This window comes from Porites lutea, chromosome 14 (genome assembly GCF_958299795.1).
Source record: "Porites lutea chromosome 14, jaPorLute2.1, whole genome shotgun sequence".
NCBI classification, from domain to species: domain Eukaryota; kingdom Metazoa; phylum Cnidaria; class Anthozoa; order Scleractinia; family Poritidae; genus Porites; species Porites lutea.
Window position 1 is genome coordinate 17672378 of NC_133214.1, and position 21124 is coordinate 17693501.

Here is a 21124-nt window from a genome sequence, read left to right on the forward strand (position 1 = left end):
AAATTGCTTCAAATTACGTATAACAATTTTGAAATATCACTTGTGGTATTTATGCCAAATATCACTACAAATCATGCTATTACCTACACAAAGCACCAATCTACATCTCAGGCACTAAAACATTACTTGATCTTTTTAGGCTGCTAATATTGTATTAACTGTATTAACTGTAATGTTAGTTGAATTTGTCAGCTTTAGTTTAAAAGTCACTCTTTTGTTAGCTAGTTTGTCTTCACTAAAAACCACCACGGTGTTCATCTGTCTACATGTAACCACTAAAATTGCTAGCTTCCAAGAGCTGCATGGTACTTGCACATAACAAACATTATTTCATACTAGTGAAATTCTTACCATAGCAGTTGGCAAACCAGCATCAACTCTAGCCTACAGGAAGAAACACATCATGTTTATTTTACTTTATAGTAATAATTAAGTTTGACTACAATGCATATGTCTTTGTCTAGAACAATTTCAAAATTAATTACAGTAAAAGAACTTTTTATCCATTTTCTCTAACATCAAGAGAGTCAATCCTAACACTTCTAAAATTAAATCAGCCACAGCATAGTAAAGTTTATAAATTCGTTGTCATTCACACCCAGAAAATGGAATCCATGTGGGGTGGAATTTTCATGAAGGCTGGTGTCTGCCAGTTGCCTAACATTTAAACCACATGAAACAGACCCACATTCGCGAACTTCAGAAGCTGTAAATTACCATAGCCTAGTGCTTGACTTTGAAACAATGTTTTGGGTAGTTTGCTTCTTTTTGGCCAGAAAGTGACCAGAAAATGGCTTAAACCAACTTCAAAAGGCATTTTCAGTGCTAACTACTTTTATGTACAATTAGCAGTAATTGACAGTATAGAAGTTGGTGACATTATTTTCATTTCAAACCCAGCTTCAAGTCTTCCTAACTGTTTATATTTTTCTTTTCTTGGCTTTTTTTTACTTTTTTTCCTACTGTTGGCCCTTTTCCCTGAGCTTCACAAGGTTCTGTTAGAGCATTGCACTTACAGATGCAGAGACCATTTGACCAGAAACGCTTTTTAACACAACATGACGAAGTACTGATCCATGTTTGGTTTTTTTCTCTTTCTTTCCTTGGCTATAAAATAACATAATATCAACCAAAAATAATTACTACAACAAATGTTTCTTATAGTAACAAAGTGGTACAAATTTTAATAAGCATGACAACATGTTACAATTTGGCAGAACAGGCCCTCATTCACGTGGTGAGAACTTATATCCTGGTTTAAGAACAATGAAGTAACTTCATGTATGAGTACTTGCCCTTGGGCAATGATAGGTTATTCCATAGTCCATGTGTATCGGGTATGCATAGAAAGCAAAATTTTGAAGTTTCATTTTTGGGTTAAAAGTGACACAGCAGTCTTAACTTTTACTCTTGGCTTTCTCTGGTTCCCTCTTCTTTCACTTTCCTTGCCCTTGCAAGGCTTCATTTCAGTGGGAAACATTTTTATGGGAAAGCTTTCAGGATGGTAGGATTAGATGGAAGGAAAGATAGGTTAGTCTCTCTCGCAGCTGTTTTTTGGATGTCACGCAATGCTCCCCCAATGGGCGAGCATTGCGTGACATCCAAAAAACAGCTGCGATGGAGACTAAAGATAGGTGGGTGGTGGAGCAAGAATTTCATACACAGTTTAGGTCAACATTACATGGTTTTTCTCCTTTTCTCCATCATCTGTAACTAAAGCATGCTAATTCTGGTATGGTTTAAAAGATCTTTTCCCCATGCACATATCAAATGACAGACTCATACTTGACCAATGGAAAACTAATGACATAACAAGACACAGTTGTACAAGGGAGGTAGATCTGATCACGTAGTTATGGGCAGTTCAGGGAAAAATAGGTTAAAACATATGATAATTTTACAAAAAGACAATCTGTATTTGTGTGAGTTTTTCGCTTTATGGCCATTGTTACTAAGTAAGATTATTGGGAGTTAAAGAATTTATAAAAGAAAGAACTGAACTGCTAATAAATAGGGAATACTGAGCTAGTCTATTTAATAACATATTATAACAAACACTAACCTTTGATCTAAATCAAGCACAGAGGATAGCAGTTCACTGTTGAGTACATTAGCTAGATCAGGATCATCTTCTAAGGACAGTATATCCTCCTCTTTCTAGAAGTGTAAACAAACAATGAATTAAACTAAGTTAAAAATAATTTCTCAGTTTAACTTAAGAAGAAATTTTACCTACAATAAACAGTGTAAAACTATTATGCTACAGGTCAAAGTTATATTCAGGCTAAAATTTTTTAACCTAGGTTGATTCTCAATTTTCTGTTGTCTCCTAGCCCTGATTATTCATGAATTAGTGCTGAAAGACAAACGAAATTGAGAATCAACCTGGGTTAAAAAATTTACCTGAATTTAATTTTAACCTGTAACAGATACAAGTATCATATAGGGTGACAAAAACAACAAAGTTTTAATGGATTATATCCAAGTTCTTCAAACTGTTCTTAGCTTATCTGAGTTTCGAATATTAGGTTTTGTCATTTTTAGTACTGTATTTTAGCAATTTTATTTGTAAATGCAGTGCCCTGTTGAAAACCACATTGTGTAACATAGGCCATCTGTAAAAGAAATTTTCTTCTTATTATTATTATAAGAGAGCTTTAGATTTAAGGACAAGAATGAGCACAAGTTTGAGATTGAACTTAAAGTTTTTGGCACGTTCTCAAAAAAAAAAAGTAATCCCAGAAAGCTTCATTTTACTTTTTTTCACCAAAAAAGTTAGTACAGTTATTTATGCTGAAGGAGGTTAAGCCCTCTCCCGATAGAAAAATGATAATACTTCTTACATTTGATAACTTGTTCCTGCCACTATGACATTCTAGCTAGACCTCATGGTAGAAAGACGAGGGCTATCACATTTTCATCTCAAAATGACACTGGTTCACGTGTGAACAATACTCAGTATTGAGAAAATCTCTTACTCATAGTCATCCTTCTCCTCGAATCTAAAGCTCTCTAATACTATTACAGAAATCTACATGGAGGAGGACAGTGGGAAAACAAGGAGAAATGTGGGTTATAGCTCTCTGGAGGAGGTGTGAGTAGTAACAGCTAACAGAGAGAGGTGAAAAAGCTCCATGAAGATCCTAATAATAATAATAAATAATAAAATAGACTTTATTTTTATAGCATCTATATCATTAACTGTTCTAGGTGCTTTACAAAAATGTATTAAAACTCTAAAAAATCTAACAACTACACATCAGTATGAAAATTAATCAAACATCTAATTATAAAAAAAAAAGCTTGGTGAAATAAATATGCCTTTAAGTGTTTTTTGAAAGAATTCAAGGAATCGGCATTTCTTAAAGACGAGGGTAAGCTGTTCCATAGTTTCGGTCCTGCAATAGAATATCTTCGATCACCATAAGACTTTAGCTTAGATCTCGGGGCTTGAAGAAACTTATTCGAGCAAGAACACAAAGGGTAGGAGCTGCATAGGGTAGGACCCTATGTGCGAAGAGACACGAGGAGAATAGGTAAGGTGTGAAATGTTTTTCAAATTTCAGTACTGGGTATTCTGTCATTAATTTTTTAGTAAAAATAATAAAATCATTATACCTCATTCAAAATACTCTCTAATGATGGCATGTTGACTACTTCTGGGAGGTCAAATTCAATATCAACCTGTAAATCAATAAATTTAATTAAAATAGCACCCATCCAACAGACACAACTGAGCCTCTCTAAGGGTACCTGCAGATGTATTTTTCATTGCGCATTAAACATGAAATCATTGGTTTTTCCACAAAATCGTCACATATGAAGATTTGTTTTGCATAAAAATGCTACGTTTGTGCTCAAGCCACCACAATGACAACAATGAAAATAAGAAAATTACAATTGTCGCAACTTTGATTTTGTTAGAAATACCTACAGAGAGTCTCATTTTTACTACATGCTTACTTAGTTTGAAAGGCAACACATGTATGTGTTTTTGTGCAGGTTCACCCTTGGTTTAAACGCAATTCTTCTATATAGTCCAGCTGTTATCGACCAAAATTGTTCACTTTTATGATAAAAGCATGAAACTTTGCCAGATTACAACTAACCCTAAGACTAACATTTTTGGATATGGAGCCAAGCCAAATTCAACACTGGACACGAGTACTGCGCAGGCCCTAAAATGGCCTACATGAAAACGAGGCTGTTAGTGGAAATCTTTCTAAAATACAGTTTTTGAGTGTTTCTTTAAATAAAAGTCGTAGATATTGTGGAAGAAGACATTTGCTTTGCTGTCGTGCTTTCCTTGGTGTCACATGACCCCTCCTTCCAAATATGGCAAGGCTATTGTTGGGTGTCCTGTGCTGAAGCTGTCTTCTGTACATTTGTGCGTTTAAAGGGGTGAGAAGGGGCACCTTTTCAGGCAAGTTTAAATGATAACACTCTTGCAACTATTTTCCAATTATCAACGGCTGTTTTCTATCATACAAATGCAAATCATTACATGAAAACGAGGCAAAAATCTTTTCAGCGGTTTGAAAAGCCTCCAGTTAGCCCTGCGTGCAGTCATCTTGAGTTAGATTCATAGAGCATCGCCTAAAAGCCTGAACGGATCAAAATTTGTGATTGCACGGCGTTTTTGCAGAGTTTTTTTCTCCACAGGCGACAATCAACAATCCCCCTTTCTGATGGTTGTATCCACGAGATAGTTGTAGATGTCACTGTATCTTAAGAGTAGGTTGTACACCAGTTTTGCCAATGGTGAATCGACACCGTCCCAAAGAAGCAGTTTTTCTTTCATTTAATGAGTTCATAGCCACAAACTGCCACGATATGCCCTTTAGTCAAAATTAAAACTTTTAGACTTGTTTGCCTCAGAAGTGTTGTTCCCTATACATATCCTATTCATACACTGCTCGACAGCTATGTTGCATGAGCATTACTCGAGTTGAGGAAACACTATGAAGGTCACTTCATCTTCTTTTTCACTTCTAGCCTGTTTTATTGAAGATAATGAGGGCTGGACAAACAAACGCAAGTGCAAGACGAAAAAAACAATTGAACTTACTATTTCCCCAAACGCTTTTGTTTGCACTTAACGCTTGTCAACCAGGAAAAAATAAGTGCAGCCTACGTTCTAGCTGTCTATCAGGGGTTATCGTGAAACGTCACGTGCAAACTGCACTCAAAAGGAGACGCAAGAGGGAGGCGTGTTAGTTGAAAGAGCTTGCTCGCAGGCTAACGCAAACGCAAGTTAAAAAATGTCTGTCCGACATGATCAGGACTCAACGCCCACGTGACACTGACATCATTTTCTTTGGCGTCCATACTATACATGGATAACTAAAATAACTAGCATCGCCTCATTGGTGGAATGATTTCTGATTTAACTGTTGATGATCACTCAAACTAATATGAAATGTCTCGACCACGAAGTAATTGTCGGTCTGCTTCAGTTTATGCAAACAAGACGCAAGTGCGTTAACTTATGTTTGGTGGGATTTGTGCGCACAGTTTTAAAGTATGCGGAATAAATTTTCTTAGGATTAGGGAGGGTGTTTCTGTTTTGTTTGCACATAAATGAGAGTGTTTCTGTTTTGTTTCCACATAAATGGATACACAGATTCGTTACTTGGTGCATCTACCGTCATTTTGAATAAGATGACTTGTGGTTATATAAGCAATGAATGAGCCACACCCTTCTTTTCCACTCAGTTCTGTTACTGAGCTGCTGTTCATCTGGTACTGGTAAACTGCCTGCTGAGCATTTTGAACAATATGAAGCTCGCGGAGTATGAGCTGAAACTAATCTTTGTCATTACACATGGCGCCAAATACCCCAAGCAGCCTGTCTACCGAAATAAGTGGCTCGTGGATTAGATAAACATGCTGTATATTCGGCTGCTTTGAGAACGATGATCTTAGGGTTGAGTGGGATAATAAAGCCTCCCAAGTCACAAAACCCCATACGAATCTCTTCCTACCCACTGCAAATCCTTAGCATTTTAATTTTTTCAGCAGTTTCCATTTTTATTGGTTTCTGATTAACTGGTCTGTTGAGGATACACTCTTTTAACTCCTCTTTGATGTCTGTAGTAGAAAACTCATGAAAACTCACTTGTGGGTTTAATTAACATTAGCGATAGAAACCAGCTCTATTGGTGGGAAGTTTGGCTATTTTCCTTTGATTTGGAACTTTTTGTCGCATAAAAGGTCAACTTCTCTGTGGCTGGATCGATGTACAAAACGTTGACATTAGTAAAAAAATATAACATTTTTCCATGCTCGCCCGGGGCAACAAAAAGTTTCTTGCCCCGGGCGAGCATGGTTTCTCCTTTTTCCAAGTGAAATTGTTCACTGGAAGTGTAAGTGTGCTGCTCACTAGTACATCATTAAAAATTGGTTATGAGCCTTTCACATGAGGTACACTTTCTTACATTGAAAAACGTTAACCGAGAAGTCGATAATTCAATTTTCAACTTTCCCTAATTATAAGGTAACGAGCGCTCTTTGGACCTAAAGTGTACCGCCTTAATGTTGCATCACGGCTAGTACAATGACTTGAAATGCTCAAATCATAGTAATTTTGAGGCAATTATTCAAAAATTCTCTTTCAATCAAGTGGTATGAATTAACCATCTGTAGTTGCCTACAGCTTGTGTGTCTAAATTGTAATTTATCTGAGAAAGTTTTCAAGTACCGCATCTTTTGCTGCTGCTGCTCCTCAACTATGGAATTCATTGCCCTACCCGATTAGGAGTAGCCCCTCAGTAGCATCTTTTAAAAAGCACTCAAGACATTTTTATTTCAGAAAGCTGTGATTTTATGTGCTTTTTAATGTCGTTTTTAGGTTTTATGCAGTTTTTTTACGATTAAGTAGTCTAGGTAATTTTTATAGCTTTAGTGTTGACAAAATTGTTTTAACTCTTCTTGGTAGGTTCATGCACTTTATGCATGTATACTTTATGCAGACTTAGTATTTTTTTTTTTGAAATATTATTATTTTTAATTAAGCGCTGATGCAAATAGCAGTATTGATATCGGCGCCATATAAGTATTATTATTATTATTATTATCATTATTATTATTAAAGATTACCGTTAGAAATATGAGTAAAGTTAAGCTAATTCCTTCATCTATTTCAAGTAGCTCAGTTGGTGTTCAATTATAAGGGATAAGCATGCACTTTAAATATACTCTGCCTTGAGGACATACGTAGCAACAACTTTGCTTTCTTTGTGAAAGCGCTCGACATTCTGTTGGCGAGCTGAGTTTGAAAGGCTTGATTTCTTGTCCTTAACGAGGAGAAACACGGCCTTTTTTATTACATTCGGATTGATCATCTTTTTCATATTTTCATGTGTTAATATAAAATTTAAAGGAATATCAATTTGGTAGCTTTAAATTGCGTATCTCAAAAATGGTCTTTACAAGACTATCCTGTCATCTGTTTTTTAGGCATAACAGAGATATGGGAAGGCACGATCGCTTGCTTCTGCATGACCTGTTCATTTTTACCTCAAAGACTGTTCTATCTCATGCATTTAATGTAAGCAACAACTGGTAATTTCAACTTGAAAGGATCAAATTGGCATTTCTTCAAAATTAAGGGAGGAGAGCTATTTGGGCTGGGCCACCTCCTGGATTCAGCACTAAACCTTGTAACTGACTTTGTTAATAATGAAAGGAGAATTCCCTGAGCGATTCATTCGTTCATTTGAATATTAATAGCTTAATGCAGTATCCGAACATGGAGGCAAGAAACTCAAGGCTAGCTTTTAAGATCATCAAAAGAATTTTTGCCTTGTTTTTGAGCGGCGCTCTACATTTAGATGGAAAACAACAGCCAGAGTGCCATACAATCACAATTTTTGATCAGTGCAAGCTCTTCTTCCACGATATCTACAAGTTTTATTTACCAGAACACTGAAAAACCGGTATTTTAGAAGCATTTCCACTGTCAGCCTCGTTTTCATGTAGGCCATTTTAGGGCCTGCGCAGTACTCGTGTCCAGTGTTGAATTTGGCTTGGCTCCATATCCAGAAATGTTAGTCTTAGGGTTGGTTGTAATCTGGCAAAGTTTCATGCTTTTATCATAAAAGTGAACAATTCGCTATATTTTTGGTCGATAACAGCTGGACTAATAGCTTGGGTATGGTAATACATGATAATGAGGCTGAAACATAGGAAAACTAAATTTTAAACCAAAAACCACAAATTAAGCACTTGCGTTTCACTGGTTAGCTGTTGGAGAATGGCCCATTAACTCAGTTTATCTAACGTAGCAGGGTGCAAAGAAAGTCAGTTTTACAGCCTGCCGGGGGGGGGGGGGGGGGGGGTACTCCCGCGAATTTTGGATAGGGGTGTGCCGCGAAGGTTCGTGAACCCTAACCCTATTTAAGGACTAAGAAAGCGAAAACTCACACCCTTTTTAAGGCCGAAAGCCGAAAAATGACACCCTATTCAAGGAAAAAACAAAATTATTAATAACATGAAAAAGAAAACTGTATTTCTTCTCTGTAACATTGGATGTATAGCATCAAGCATAAACTACTAGAATAAGCCTAGTTTAAAAAAAAAGTTCGTTTAGGCGGGCGCTTTCACACTCCAGTATTAGATAATACAATTAAGCTACCCTATCTAAGGACCACACCAGGGACACAGAAACAAAAGGGTCAAAAAAGATACCCTATTTAAGGACCGAGAACCTCAAAAACCATACCCTATTCCGCAGCACGTACCTATATAGCCCATATATGGGAGTACCCCCCCCCCCCCTCCCGGGACAGCCTGCCAGCTGTAGCTGGCATGTACTAGCCCACATGTCATTTCAACTAGCCCCAAACCCTTTTTGATCAGCAGGATTGATTACAAACCTTCTGTAATTTGAATTTCCCCCAAAAATTCACTTGCCCGTCGGGCAAGTTAAGAACAGAATTCACTATCCCGAAAACAAAATCCACTAGCCCCAGCCGGGCTATTGGACACGACTTTCCTTGCAAGCTGCGAAGGTTGGCTAGAGTGGGAGGTACAGGTTGAGATCTTGGCCAGAACAACAACGTACCAGATTGTTTTTTTAAAAAACACAAAACAATAAAACAAAAACTAAAAAACAAAAACACTGCTAATAAAGACATCTTCATGAATGGTCATGAAGGTGTTTTAAGGATCTTGTCTCAGTTCATATGATGGTGGTATTACGTTTCTGGCATTGGTATTACACCATTAAAAAAAGCCAATTTGACTGAAAGTACTTATTCCGTCAGTGAAAGGCGATTTGGTCTTGTACTTGTACTAAATTAAACTGACTAAAGTAAGCTTAAGCCAAGATAGAAAGGAAAATACGCTCCAAACTTACTGATTCGGATACATGTCGCTGCCTAAACGATCCAGTATTTGTCGTAAAAGCTGCGTCAAGTGATTCTAGAGATTCCAGCTGGTCTGTTGTCGACAGTAATCCTTCCAAAATACTCGTGTCTTCCTTCAATTCATCCGCCATCTTGGACACTCTACCTAGTACCAGTCCCCCACATCCGGCGTGACTTGTCAAAACGTGACGAAATGAAAGAAATAGCCCGGATGCAAAAAATTCAAACGATTCTTTTTATTTTTAGAATTTCTTTGTTGCCAAGAAGTTAATGTTGTTCTGTTCATTTATTCACTGCATGAATTTACGATCATTTTCAGCTTCTTCCAAGGACACATGATGGCTTTGTCCCAAGTCCGGCCCATGTTTTTCAGTAATTATCAGACAATCATACTCCATCTCACATACTGTAGCTTGGTGTGGCACTTTTGTCGTGCAAGCGACAGAGACAAGCTAGAGAGAGTCTCTCCTTATGGCGGCCTTCTTACACACGCTGGAATGACTAGTCTATATAACATGAGATTACAAGATATCGCTATCTTTATGTTCAAAATAAGGAATCGATTACTGGCTTACAACATACTAGAACTCTTCTCGTCATCGCCTTCGAACTACAATAAAAACCCGCAACTAAGAACCTAACAATTAAGAACCTGTAAGCCTAAAATTGGTCATTTATACCCCCTATAAACAAGAACCTATTTATCCTAAGAAATTTAAAACAGGTTCTTATTTTCTAAAAGGTAGAAGATTAGACACTTAAATAAAGTTGATTGATTGATTGATTGATCATATGATTGAAGCGTGACAAGTGGCATAATTTATGAAACAGTTTAAAGTAGCTGTTTAAAGCGACTACTGCCTGTTTAACTTGTTCTCTCTTGATCGTGTGAGCTACATTACATGAATTGTGGTCTACAAGAAAGAAGAAAAGTGGAAAACTAAATATTCACAGAATATGGCTGGTCGGTTGTTTTCACCGCTGATAAACAGATTTCGAAGAAGAGGAATGGATGGCAACGAACGCCTGCTGGAAAACGACACGTGCACAGAAATCCCTCTAGGCAATCTTTCTACAAATCTTAGTATTCTGCCTCAAAGAGATCACACATCGACGACTAGCAATGTTAACAGTACAGAAAACAATTATGCCGCAGTGTTAGGGGATCAACACTTCGAGGATACCCGAGTATCGAATGAAAACACTGCGACTACAAGTTCCACAATGACGGTGCAGTTTACACATTTGCAGTCTCCGAGGCGAAAAATATTCCACTTTCTTGGGGTCACACTGACAATTTTTTGTACCTTACTGTTGTCTGTATCTGCTTTGTTGATTAAACTTGCAGAAAGCATTCCTACCTTGCAAGTCGGTTTCACTAGATTGACATTACAACTCGTTTTCTCTCTCCCAGCCATGATATTTTTCAAGGACCAGTTCATTCACCCGTGGAAGAAAACGAGATTTTTAATTCTCCGTGGTCTCACTGGAGCTACAGCTATGAATATGATGATATATTCAGTGAAGCATATGCCACTGGCAGATGCGAGGGTGATATTTTATACATCTCCAGTTTATACAATGCTTTTGGGTAGAATCTTCCTAAAAGAATCAGTAAGCAAGTTTGATTTCATAGCTACATTGCTTGGTTTAGGAGGCGTTGTGTTAATTGGAAGACCATCGTTTCTTTTCGGCTCTTTGGGGAAAAGTTTCGCCTCTCACAATATCTGGCTGCCCACTGTTCTTGCAGTTCTCTCAGCAATATTTTTCTCGATTGCTATTATTTTGGTACGGAAGATGTCTCAGGAAGTTAGCACAAGAGTAGTGGTATTTTATTTTGCTCTTGTAGGATCTGTCAGTAGCCTGTTGGTATCACTGATTTCTGGAGAGTTTGAATACCCTGACTGTGGAACTCATGATGTTGTTTATGTCATTATCTCAGGTACGCTCACCTATTTTGCGCAGTTATTGTCAACAAAGGCATGTCAACTGGAAAAAGCTAGTATAGTTACATTGGTTCGCACAACTGGAATTGCTTTCTCTTTTATCCTTCAGTTAATATTCTTAAACGTCATCCCAAATGGACTGAGTATTGGAGGTGCAATTCTCATTCTTCTTTGTAATGTGGTTATTTTCATCAAGAAATTGTTAAATCATAAAAAGGAACAAAATTAAGTGAATATAGGTGAAACTACAGTGAACTTACTCCTTATGCAGGGAGGGTCCCCAGGGGCCATGAGAGCTTGCGAGCTTAATATAGATACTGTTTATTTTATGTGGAATTATTATCAAATATAACAAAATTTCACAGAAAGATGGTGGGGCTGTGATCCCACCACCCACCCCTAAATCAAGCCATACTAGGGCCATTTATACGAGGAAAAATGAGACGCGTCTTACATATAACGCGTCTTAAATAAGACGCGAACTTTCCGTATAAACGGCACATTTCATCTAAAATAAGATGCGGCTTACCTAAGACGAGTCTTAATTTTAGAACAGCCCTTAACACCTGTTCTTAGATAAGACGGGTCTTAGGTAAGACGAGAAAAACTTTGTATAAATGACTTTCGCGTCTTACATAAGACGCGAACACATAGTACGCATGCGTTAATTTTTGGCGCACCACGTTGGATTGCTGTTGTTATGGGCAACATTCACATGAAAATGAGTCAAGAACAGAAATAAGACGCGAACCATTTATATGAGCCGTTCTCGTCTTAGATAAGACATGCTTGTATAAATGGTACAGTTCGCGTCTTATTTAAGACGCGTCTTATGTAAGACGCGTCTTATTTTTCCTTGTATAAATGGCCCTATTATGTGTCAATCAGTGTTCATTCCCCCAGAGACCAAGCTAGGGTATTTTTCAAGATTTTTTATATGTTTCTTGCCCAGGAGATGCAAGGAAGTGCCACACAGGTTTCTTTGATAGTAAACTTGTTAACAGAAAAAAAGCCAGGGCCCAGTTGCTCGAAGCATGGTTAGCGTTAACCAGCGTTTAATACCTTGACAACGTATTGGTTTTGATACTGCTTAACCAATGGTTAAAGCTAACCATGCTTCGAGCAACTCAGCTCTGGTCAATTCTTGAAAGAAAAGCTTGCATGTTCATTAATTCCATTACGTATTTGGATAATAAAAGCTGAATCAAGTGAAGTCTTTGTTCATGATGCACCAACAAGACCTTTTCTTTCCACTGAGCAGCTTCCTTTTCCCTCATTTTTTTCACTAATTTTGCAAGATTTGTAAAACAAATGCTTAGCTTTTAAGAGACACTGCACTATGATGTGTCCACACTTAATACTTGGGTGTGGTTTTGAGTATGTACTCATTGGTTAACAACTTGAGTCATACCCTTCTTTTCAGGTATCCACGTCATGCCACAATTTGGGCATACTGCTGGTGCCCAAGCACAAGGTTAAGACCTTCTACCTGGGCACTAAAGTAAGCGCAGGGACGGATCCAGGATTTTTTTATGAGGGGGTGCACTCGTCTCTTGCTCTACTTCAACACCAATAAACCACATAGTTTTTTTTTCTTTTTTTGCAGAATACCAGTTATATTAGAAAACCGCAGGTCATCTCGGGGGGGGGGGGGGGGGGGGGGGTTTGTGCACCCCCTGCACCCTCCCCCTAGATCCACCCCTGGCACTGGTTCCCTGCATCCACACATTTTGAGTTTTCTATTTCCATGGCAAACCACTGCATACCCATTACTTTCCCCTTGGGGGGAGGGGGTACTCCCTATAATGGCCGACATGGAGAGGCTTCTCCCAAAAGGGGTACCTTTTTTGGGCTTTAGGTATATGAAAGGGAAGGGATTTCATTATGTGTAAGGTGTACCTTTTTGTCAATAGAAAGTATTCAAAAGGGTAGCCATTTTTTGCCTGAAACGGCATGTAATCAGGATAAGGGGTTAGTCTACGAGGGTGAGCCTCCCTGTATAAAACTTTGTTGACTTCCCTTCTTCCCCCTTGGGACTTCGCGGTCTGCTCAAATGTCTCTCTGATAAGGTGAAATTGGGCAAACATGTACACAGTTATCTGCTACCCTAGGTGTGAAAACAAAATCATTTAATGCTGGTGCCCATGTGCTAGGCATCACCTGAAAGAAATGAAAAAGTACATCATACTTTTTGGATAATGTGGTGGCGCTTATCAATTCTTTTTGTCCTCTTGGTGTGGTGCTTACCATAAATGTTCTATTAAGCCCCCCCCCCCCCCTTCTCAGGGGAAGAAGTTATTAAGTCTCATCTCTTTTTAAGCCCCTCCCCTCCCCTCCCCCTTTTTTTTTATAAATGATAAACTGTACAAGTGATCACGAATGTAACACCTTCATTCCTATGAGTTTTTCAAGTGATGGAATTTCAGATTTGTTTTTGATTTCAGTTGTCCGAGCTTTTAGACTTTTGTTTTAGTTTTTTTATGGCGAGAATTGATGCCATCATCTTCGCTAAATAAAATTACCCCCCCCCCCCCGCCTATCAAATAAGCCTCTCCTCTCGATCACTCTCAAAATACCACCCCTCACGATCACAGGGGGATAAATAGAGGATTTCAAGAAATCATGATCTCTTGAGGATTTACTATATTTGAGCATTGTATTATTTTCTATCTTTTCTTTTCGAATTAGAAATATGGTAGCATTATCAGTTATGATAATCGACTAGTGCCTTGTACGTATATGTAAGTATACTCCACTCACATGCATGCCCTCTCCACCCCACTCATTCCCAGGGTTTTCTCCTTCTTCCTCAAAGAGGCTCGCGTGACTGACTTTTCACGCGTGACCTATTGAAATAAGTAACCCGGATGCTAAAAGTTTCAAAGTGTTGAAAAAAATTCAAAACGAAAAAATTTTCGGGAACGATTTGCAAAGAATAGATCCTTTGAGAATTAATTGTTTACAGAATATGGCTGGTCAGTTGTTGAGAAGAGTCTTCTCTGATCAACAGATTTCGGAATCAAAAGGACGAATGAATGGCAACGAACGCCTGCTAGAAAACGACACAGAAGTCCTTCTCAGCTACTTAATTTTCCACAGATGCCGCCGATCAAACATCGGCGAGAAACCACATCAACAAAAACGAAACGGAAAATGATTTTACCATAGTCTGTTGGTTAAACTTGCAGATAGCTTAGAGATTGCTCTTATTCGGCTGACATTACAATATTTTTTCTCGTCCATTGCTCGGCTTCGCGTTGCTTGCAGATTTTTTTTTGAAAAACCATAAGCGCTATTCGTCTCTTGTTTTCAATCAGGGCATTACATAGGCTACAATCTTGGACAAAATATATGGGTAATTTATACCCCCTCCCCCCAAATCAAGGAAGGGAAAATGGAGCGTTTAGGCTTTTGTGCAGCTTCATCCTTGATTTGGCGGGGATGGGGGTTTGCTATTCCATTTTATTCTGTCCAAGATTGCAGCTTCCTCAACAAAGGATGTTTCCCCTTAGCTGTCTGATCGATTTTTGCTTTGTCACAGGGGTGGGGCTAGACCCAGCCCTCATGAGCCCATGTGAATGTCATGCATAAAGGATGCGTGATGCGTGACAAGCGACACAAAAAGTTTCAAGATATGTTTCCAATGCCAGCTGTGGCGTACTTTATCTGTCTTGATTGTGTAACCTTACTGATCATGAGACAAGAATATTACAGCTGAAAATTAAAAGTTCACAGAATATGGCTGGTCAGTTGTTTTCTCCGCTGATAAACAGATTTCGAAGAAGTGGCATGAATTATGACAGCGAACGTCTGCTAGAAAACGACACAGAAATCCCTCTAGGCAACCTTTTCGAAGAGACCGCAGATCTCAGCATTCTGCATCACAGAGATCAAACATCGACGAGCGATGAATACCTCAACGATGCCCGAGTATCGAACGAAAACGCTGCGACCAAAGTGACGGTGATTGCACCATCGCTCAGTTCTCGGACGAGAAAAATATTCCACTTTCTGGGGGTCACACTTGCAATTTTTTCCACGTTGCTATTGTCTGTATCTTCTTTGCTCTTTAAACTTGCAGAAAGCATACCTAGCTTGGAGATCTTTTCAACTGGATTGACATTACAACTCGTTTTCTCTCTCCCAGCCATGATATTTTTGAAGGACCAGTTTATTCATCCGTGGAAGAAAACGAGATTTCTTATCCTCCGTGGTGTGACTGGAGTTACAGCTATGAGTTTGATGGTTTATTCGGTAAAGCACATGCCACTGGCAGATGCAAGGGTGATATTTTATACATCTCCAGTTTATACAACGCTTTTGGGTAGGATCTTCCTCAAAGAATCAGTGAGCAAGTTTGATTTGATAGCCATGTTGTTAGGTTTAGGAGGCGTTGTGTTAATTGGAAGACCCTCGTTCCTGTTTGGCTCTTTGGGGAAAAGTTCAACCTCTGAAAAGGTCTGGCTGCCTACTATTCTTGCAGTTCTCTCAGCAATTATGTTTGCATTTGCCATTATCATGGTAAGAAAGATGTCCCAGGAAGTTAGCACAAGAGTAGTGGTATTTTATTATGCTCTTGTTGGATCTGTCATTAGCCTGTTGGCATCACTGATTTCTGGAGAATTTAAACACCCCGATTGTGGAACTCATGATGTTGTTTATGCCATTGTTTCAGGTATGCTCGGCTATTTTGCGCAGTTATTGTCAACAAAGGCGTGTCCACAAGAAAAAGCCAGCGTAATTTTATTGGTTCGCATGATTGGAATTGTTTTCTCTTTCATCCTCCAGTTAATATTTTTAAACGTCATCCCAAATGGACTGAGTATTGGAGGCGCAATTCTTATCCTTCTTTGCAATGTGGTTATTTTCATCAAAAAACTGTTAAATCAGAAAAGGGAACAAAACTAAGTGAATATATGTGGAACTACAGTGATATTTAAGCAATAGAAAACGTTTTCCGTGTTTGCATAGCCTGATATAAACACGAGAGGGGTTGGGAGAATTTGAGACAGTTATGTTTATTCTCGGGTTTGCATAACTGTCGAGAATTCTCCCAACGCCTCGAGTGTTTATATCAGGCTATGCAAACACAGGAAAAAAGTTTTCTATTGCTTTTATAAAATAACTTTCCCGAGAAAAAAACGCAAAACTCTTTGTATGGCACTGATTAAAAGAGAAATTCTTACCAGTCGCAAAATCTTGTCCACGAAGTCTTGCACGCGTAATCAGTTCTTGTTTTGCAAAAAGATGCTTTGCAAAATACAGATTTTTCTCGCTTAACACGGTCAGCTTAAGCGAAGACTAATGTACACACCTTCTTTGTAACGATTTTCCAAGTTTCAGCCGACGAAGGAATGGGTAAATAAAGTAAACTTTTTGAGTTTTGAACTCGAAAACTTTTTCAAATTTGTGCTTGCGTGATTAGCGCGCGAAAAGCCAAACAACTTGACGCCAAAACCATGTTTACATACTCTCATGCAAACACTCCTCTCGGCCAATCAGAGCGCGCGTACTATCTTAGTTATTTTATAAAATCCTTATGCAGAAGAGGATCCACAAAATTCAGAAATAAAGGCCAGGACACTTGCAAGCTATAAGATACTGTTTATTTTACTTTAAAAAATTCTTTAATAATAATACAAAATTTCACAGAAACAATTTGGGTGTGGTGGGAGGGGAGGGAGGTTGGGGTCTCACTTCCCCTAAATCTGCCCATGTTATGCATCAATCAGTGTTAATATTCCCCCAGAGTGCCACATATTTTCTGCTTGCCTGAGGTGGTGGTGGGAGTGGGGGGCGGAGGAAGTGCCAATTCATGGAAATCTTGTGGATTTCCTCAACTGTAATCTTGTTGACAGAAGAAGAGCCAGGTCAAGCTAGGCATATTGTAGGAAGAATAGCTTGTGTGGGGATTGATTCCATTATTTGGACAATAAAAAATAAAATGAATCAAGTGAAGTCTTTATTCATGCCCGTCAATCAAGCTAAGACCTTTCTACTTGGACACTGAAGTGGGCACTGGGTCACCACATGCACACTTCTAATTCCAAGGCAATCCACTCCTTTGTATATCTATGCTTTCATGCTCACATATGAAAATGGTGTCTGAAGGGGTGAAATAGGGCAATCATGTATCCTGGGTTTCATATTCAGAATCCAAGGCGTGAACTCAAAACCATTTTGTGCCAGTACCCAGGCCAGGGGCGAGGGTACTCTCTATGATGACCTATACGGCAGGGGCAGATCTAGGGGGAGGGTGCAGGGGGTGTGCACCCCCCCTGAGATGACCTGTGGTTTTCTAATACAACTGGTATTCTGCCAAAAAAAAACTATGTGGTTTATTGGTGTTGAAGTAGAGCAAGTGGTAGTAGGGCACCCCCTCCTAAAGAAAATCCTGGATCCGCCCCGCATGGGGAGGCTCTGCCTGAAAGTACCTTTTCCACATGTCCTCCATAACTTCTTTGTTTGACATCACAATTTCAGAGTAAATTTAAATCAAATTATGTTATGTGCTATTTTGATAATTTGTAACTTTCTTGTTTTGTTGTTTTAGATGAGCTCTAACAAATTTGTAGCTCTTAAGGTCTACCACCATGCACTATACAGTTGAAGTGTGAACAAACAACATTGCAAATACAATAGTATATACTGACAGCCACATTGCCTCCTCAAGGGCGCATCCAGGGGGAGTTGATTGAGTGGCTAGCCACCCCCCTTTAGAACATTCCATATAATACTTGGATAAACAAACGGAAGTACGTAAGAAGTCCTTTAATACGTGGGTCACTAAAACCTTGTGAAGCCAACGAGCTTTCACTCTTCCTAAATCGCCATGTTTTGGGACAAACATAGGACAACTTAAAATAAATAAATGTATAGTTTGGTGGCCAATTGGTATCAGCCACCCTCCCGGACCTGCCCCTGCTCCTCCCTCCCCAGACTAGGGACATGCATACCTTCCCCCCCTCCCCCCAAAAGAAGGCCTCTATAATATTTCATATCATCCTTGTCTCAAACAAAAAAAAATTTCAAATGTGCATTTCATTTATTTAAATACCATATGATTTTAGTTATGAAAGGGTGCCAAAATTATAATATACGTGAGGTGCATCCACAGGCAGCCCACTCACGCCAGAAAGATAATCAAACTACACCAGCTAAAATGCCATTAAACTATGAGCTACAACAACCTAGCTTGTTGCATGTTGCAAAATTCGCTGAACGTGTTGGGAGGGACGGTTTCCTTTGCTCCACTCATGGGTCTCTGATTTGCTATGATCACTAGAGATAGCCCAACTGTTTCTACAGAAATTTTTGGGAAAACTTTATTTTCTGCACTGATGCGAATAGGCCCCAACTGAACTATTCAGAATTCCCCTACCAGTAAATTCAAACCTGCCGGTGTGAACTGCACATCGTACATCAATTATTGTATTACTTCTGGATAACAGCATGTACAAAAGGGCACCCCAGTAGTGGGGGGATTTTGGACATCAGTTTTTTTGGTTTATGATTTCTGATTTATAGTTTGTGATTTTGGGTTTCAGTTTTTTATTTCCTCTTTCTGAAACCGAATTTCTGAATTCAGGTTTCTAAAAATCAGGAAGCAATTACTTACAATATTTGTTAGCTTTCTGATTTTTGAAAATCAAGAAACAGATTGGCCACAGATCTCCCCGAGTCTTGCCTAGCTACTTTAGCTAGCGTGTAAGGTGAATACAGTTAAATTTCCACTAACAGCCATGTCTCTACATTGGCTACTTTTTTGGTCCCAGCTGACTCTTTTTTAGACAACTCCACAAAGGCCATCTCTTTTAATGGTCACTTTCTTCTATGCCCAAGGTGGCCACTCTGGAGAGGTTCAGGTTTATTGTAGTCTTTCATCAAACTGCAAGCTCCCTGGTTATTTAACCCTTTAAGCCCCAATATCCACATACAAATTCTCCACACTGATCTCCATACATCTCCTTTAAGAATTAGTTGAGAGAATTTGATAAAAGATCATGGAATTTTCTCTATGGTGATCATTTTGTTAATTCTCATAACTTTATTTTGTGACAGTGTATGGATATTGTTAGGAGAAAATAGATTTTGGTTACTATTGGGACTTACGGGTTAACAGCCATCTGATTCCCGTAACTAAGACTGGTTCACCTTCTTTTTCTGATCCAAATACTTTTTGAGGAAAATAGCAACATTACAAAGGAGCACAAGAAAAGCTCCGCCAATGCTTAGCCCATTTGGCGCAACATGGAGTACAGTCAACTGCAAGATAAATGAGAAAGCAATTCCAACAGTCCTCACAAGGGAAACAACAGAGGCTTTCTCCATACTCAAGGCCTTTGTCAAAATTAACTGGGCAATATAGGCAACAGGTGCAGCAGCCATGATGTAAAAGGTGTCGTAGGTTCCACAGTCGGGGTACTTAAATCCGCCAAATATCAATGAAGCTGATAGACTTATCACAGTTCCAGCTAATCCTGAATAAAACACTACCACTCTAGCAGGCAATTCTTGAGATATCTTGCGTGTCATAATAATGCCAAATGCTTGACAACATGCCCCACAAAGGGCCATAACAGTGGGCAACCAGACTTGTTTCGAGCCAGAACTTTTGCCTATTGACCCGAACAGGAATGAAGGTCTCCCAATCAAGACGACCCCTCCTAAACTCAGCACCATAGCCATCACATCAAACTTGGTCACTTTTTCCTTGAGGAAAATGCGCCCAAGAAGAACTGTAAACACAGGGGAGGTAAAAATGATAACTCTTGCATCAGCTAAAGGCATATGCTTTACCGCGTAAATATTGAAATTCAACCCCGTGGCACCAATTGTTCCTCGCAAAAGTAAAAAGCTGATCTTTTTCCATGGATGGATAAGTTCATCATTGAAAAATAACACCACTGGAAGTGAAAACGCAAGCTGTAATGCCATACGCATGAATCCCACCTCCAAACTTGGGATGCTCTCAGCTAGTTTAATCATTAGAGAGTTTGCAGAAAATAATAAAGACGCTACTATGGTTAATGCAATTCCCAGAAAGGCGATCGTTTTTGTCTTGGAACGGCTTGTGCGGTCTTTTATGACAAAATTTTCGTGCTCCACCGATGTTGAAGGGCCATTTACCGTCTCTACGCCAACGGCATTAACGTTGCCATCTTTAGATGATACTTCTAAATAATCTGCATTTTCCGCAAGATTTGTGTTATGTATAGTTATTTCGGAAAAATCCTCGCGAAGCTCTAGTCTGGTGTAGTTTTCCGACAGGTTAATTCCCTCAACGCGTTCAATCCTTCGCCGAATTCTGGTGATCAGTGGAGAGAAAATTCTTGTAGCCATGAAGTAACGTGCGCCGTACGTTTTTCGTTCGAAGCGAAGATGTATTTAAATATCTGCAATTGTTTGCTGACTTTGCAATGATTGAGTGCTGTTGCATATCCACGTTCATATCACGAGGATACACATATATCCCTGTCACACCGGGTGTGAATCACACACGAAACATCCGGGATTCCAGTTCCTCAGATTGTTGGGTTGCGTTCGCGTTCCTAACTATTTCTTACTTATACTATTAAAAAACGTAAGTAAGTAAAAACTTTATTATAGTGTCAAAGTCGACAGCATACAATGTACAATACTTGGGGACACCTAACTACAATTACTTGTCCGATAGTCAGTAAAAAAATAATCTAATACTCAATAAAATAATCAATAATAATCTAATAATTAATTAAAATCCGTTTTTTAAACTGGAGTGGTAAAGACCCATGATAAGGACTCCTGTTACTGTTTCCCTTCTCCTCCGCC

General features: G+C 38.9%; 4 protein-coding genes across 4 annotated transcripts in view; 2 read left to right on the forward strand and 2 right to left on the reverse strand.

Moving 5' to 3' along the window:
- LOC140925277 (vacuolar protein sorting-associated protein 8 homolog) overlaps positions 1-9503 on the reverse strand; it is a 41061-nt gene extending 31558 nt beyond the window's left edge. The window contains exons 1-5 of the mRNA XM_073375270.1: positions 9359-9503; positions 3619-3684; positions 2063-2157; positions 1017-1107; positions 352-384 (exon numbers count right to left, since the gene is read on the reverse strand). Of these exons, the coding sequence (XP_073231371.1) occupies positions 352-384; positions 1017-1107; positions 2063-2157; positions 3619-3684; positions 9359-9499 (426 nt within the window). The 5' untranslated portion in view covers positions 9500-9503. The remainder of the gene's footprint in view (positions 1-351; positions 385-1016; positions 1108-2062; positions 2158-3618; positions 3685-9358) is intronic.
- Positions 9504-10247: 744 nt separating this feature from the next.
- Positions 10248-11758, forward strand: LOC140925269 (solute carrier family 35 member G1-like). Its single transcript, XM_073375260.1, has one exon. It carries the CDS (start codon positions 10326-10328, stop codon positions 11541-11543), a length of 1218 nt encoding a protein of 405 aa, XP_073231361.1. The 5' UTR covers positions 10248-10325; the 3' UTR covers positions 11544-11758.
- A 3259-nt stretch (positions 11759-15017) lies between these two features.
- Positions 15018-16366, forward strand: LOC140925272 (solute carrier family 35 member G1-like). The gene has a single exon (XM_073375263.1). It carries the CDS (start codon positions 15053-15055, stop codon positions 16220-16222), a length of 1170 nt encoding a protein of 389 aa, XP_073231364.1. The 5' UTR covers positions 15018-15052; the 3' UTR covers positions 16223-16366.
- Positions 16367-19432: 3066 nt separating this feature from the next.
- On the reverse strand, positions 19433-20680 carry LOC140925271 (solute carrier family 35 member G1-like). Its single transcript, XM_073375262.1, has one exon. The coding sequence runs from the start codon at positions 20654-20656 to the stop codon at positions 19454-19456; it is 1203 nt and encodes a 400-aa protein (XP_073231363.1). The 5' UTR covers positions 20657-20680; the 3' UTR covers positions 19433-19453.
- Positions 20681-21124: the final 444 nt, after the last annotated feature.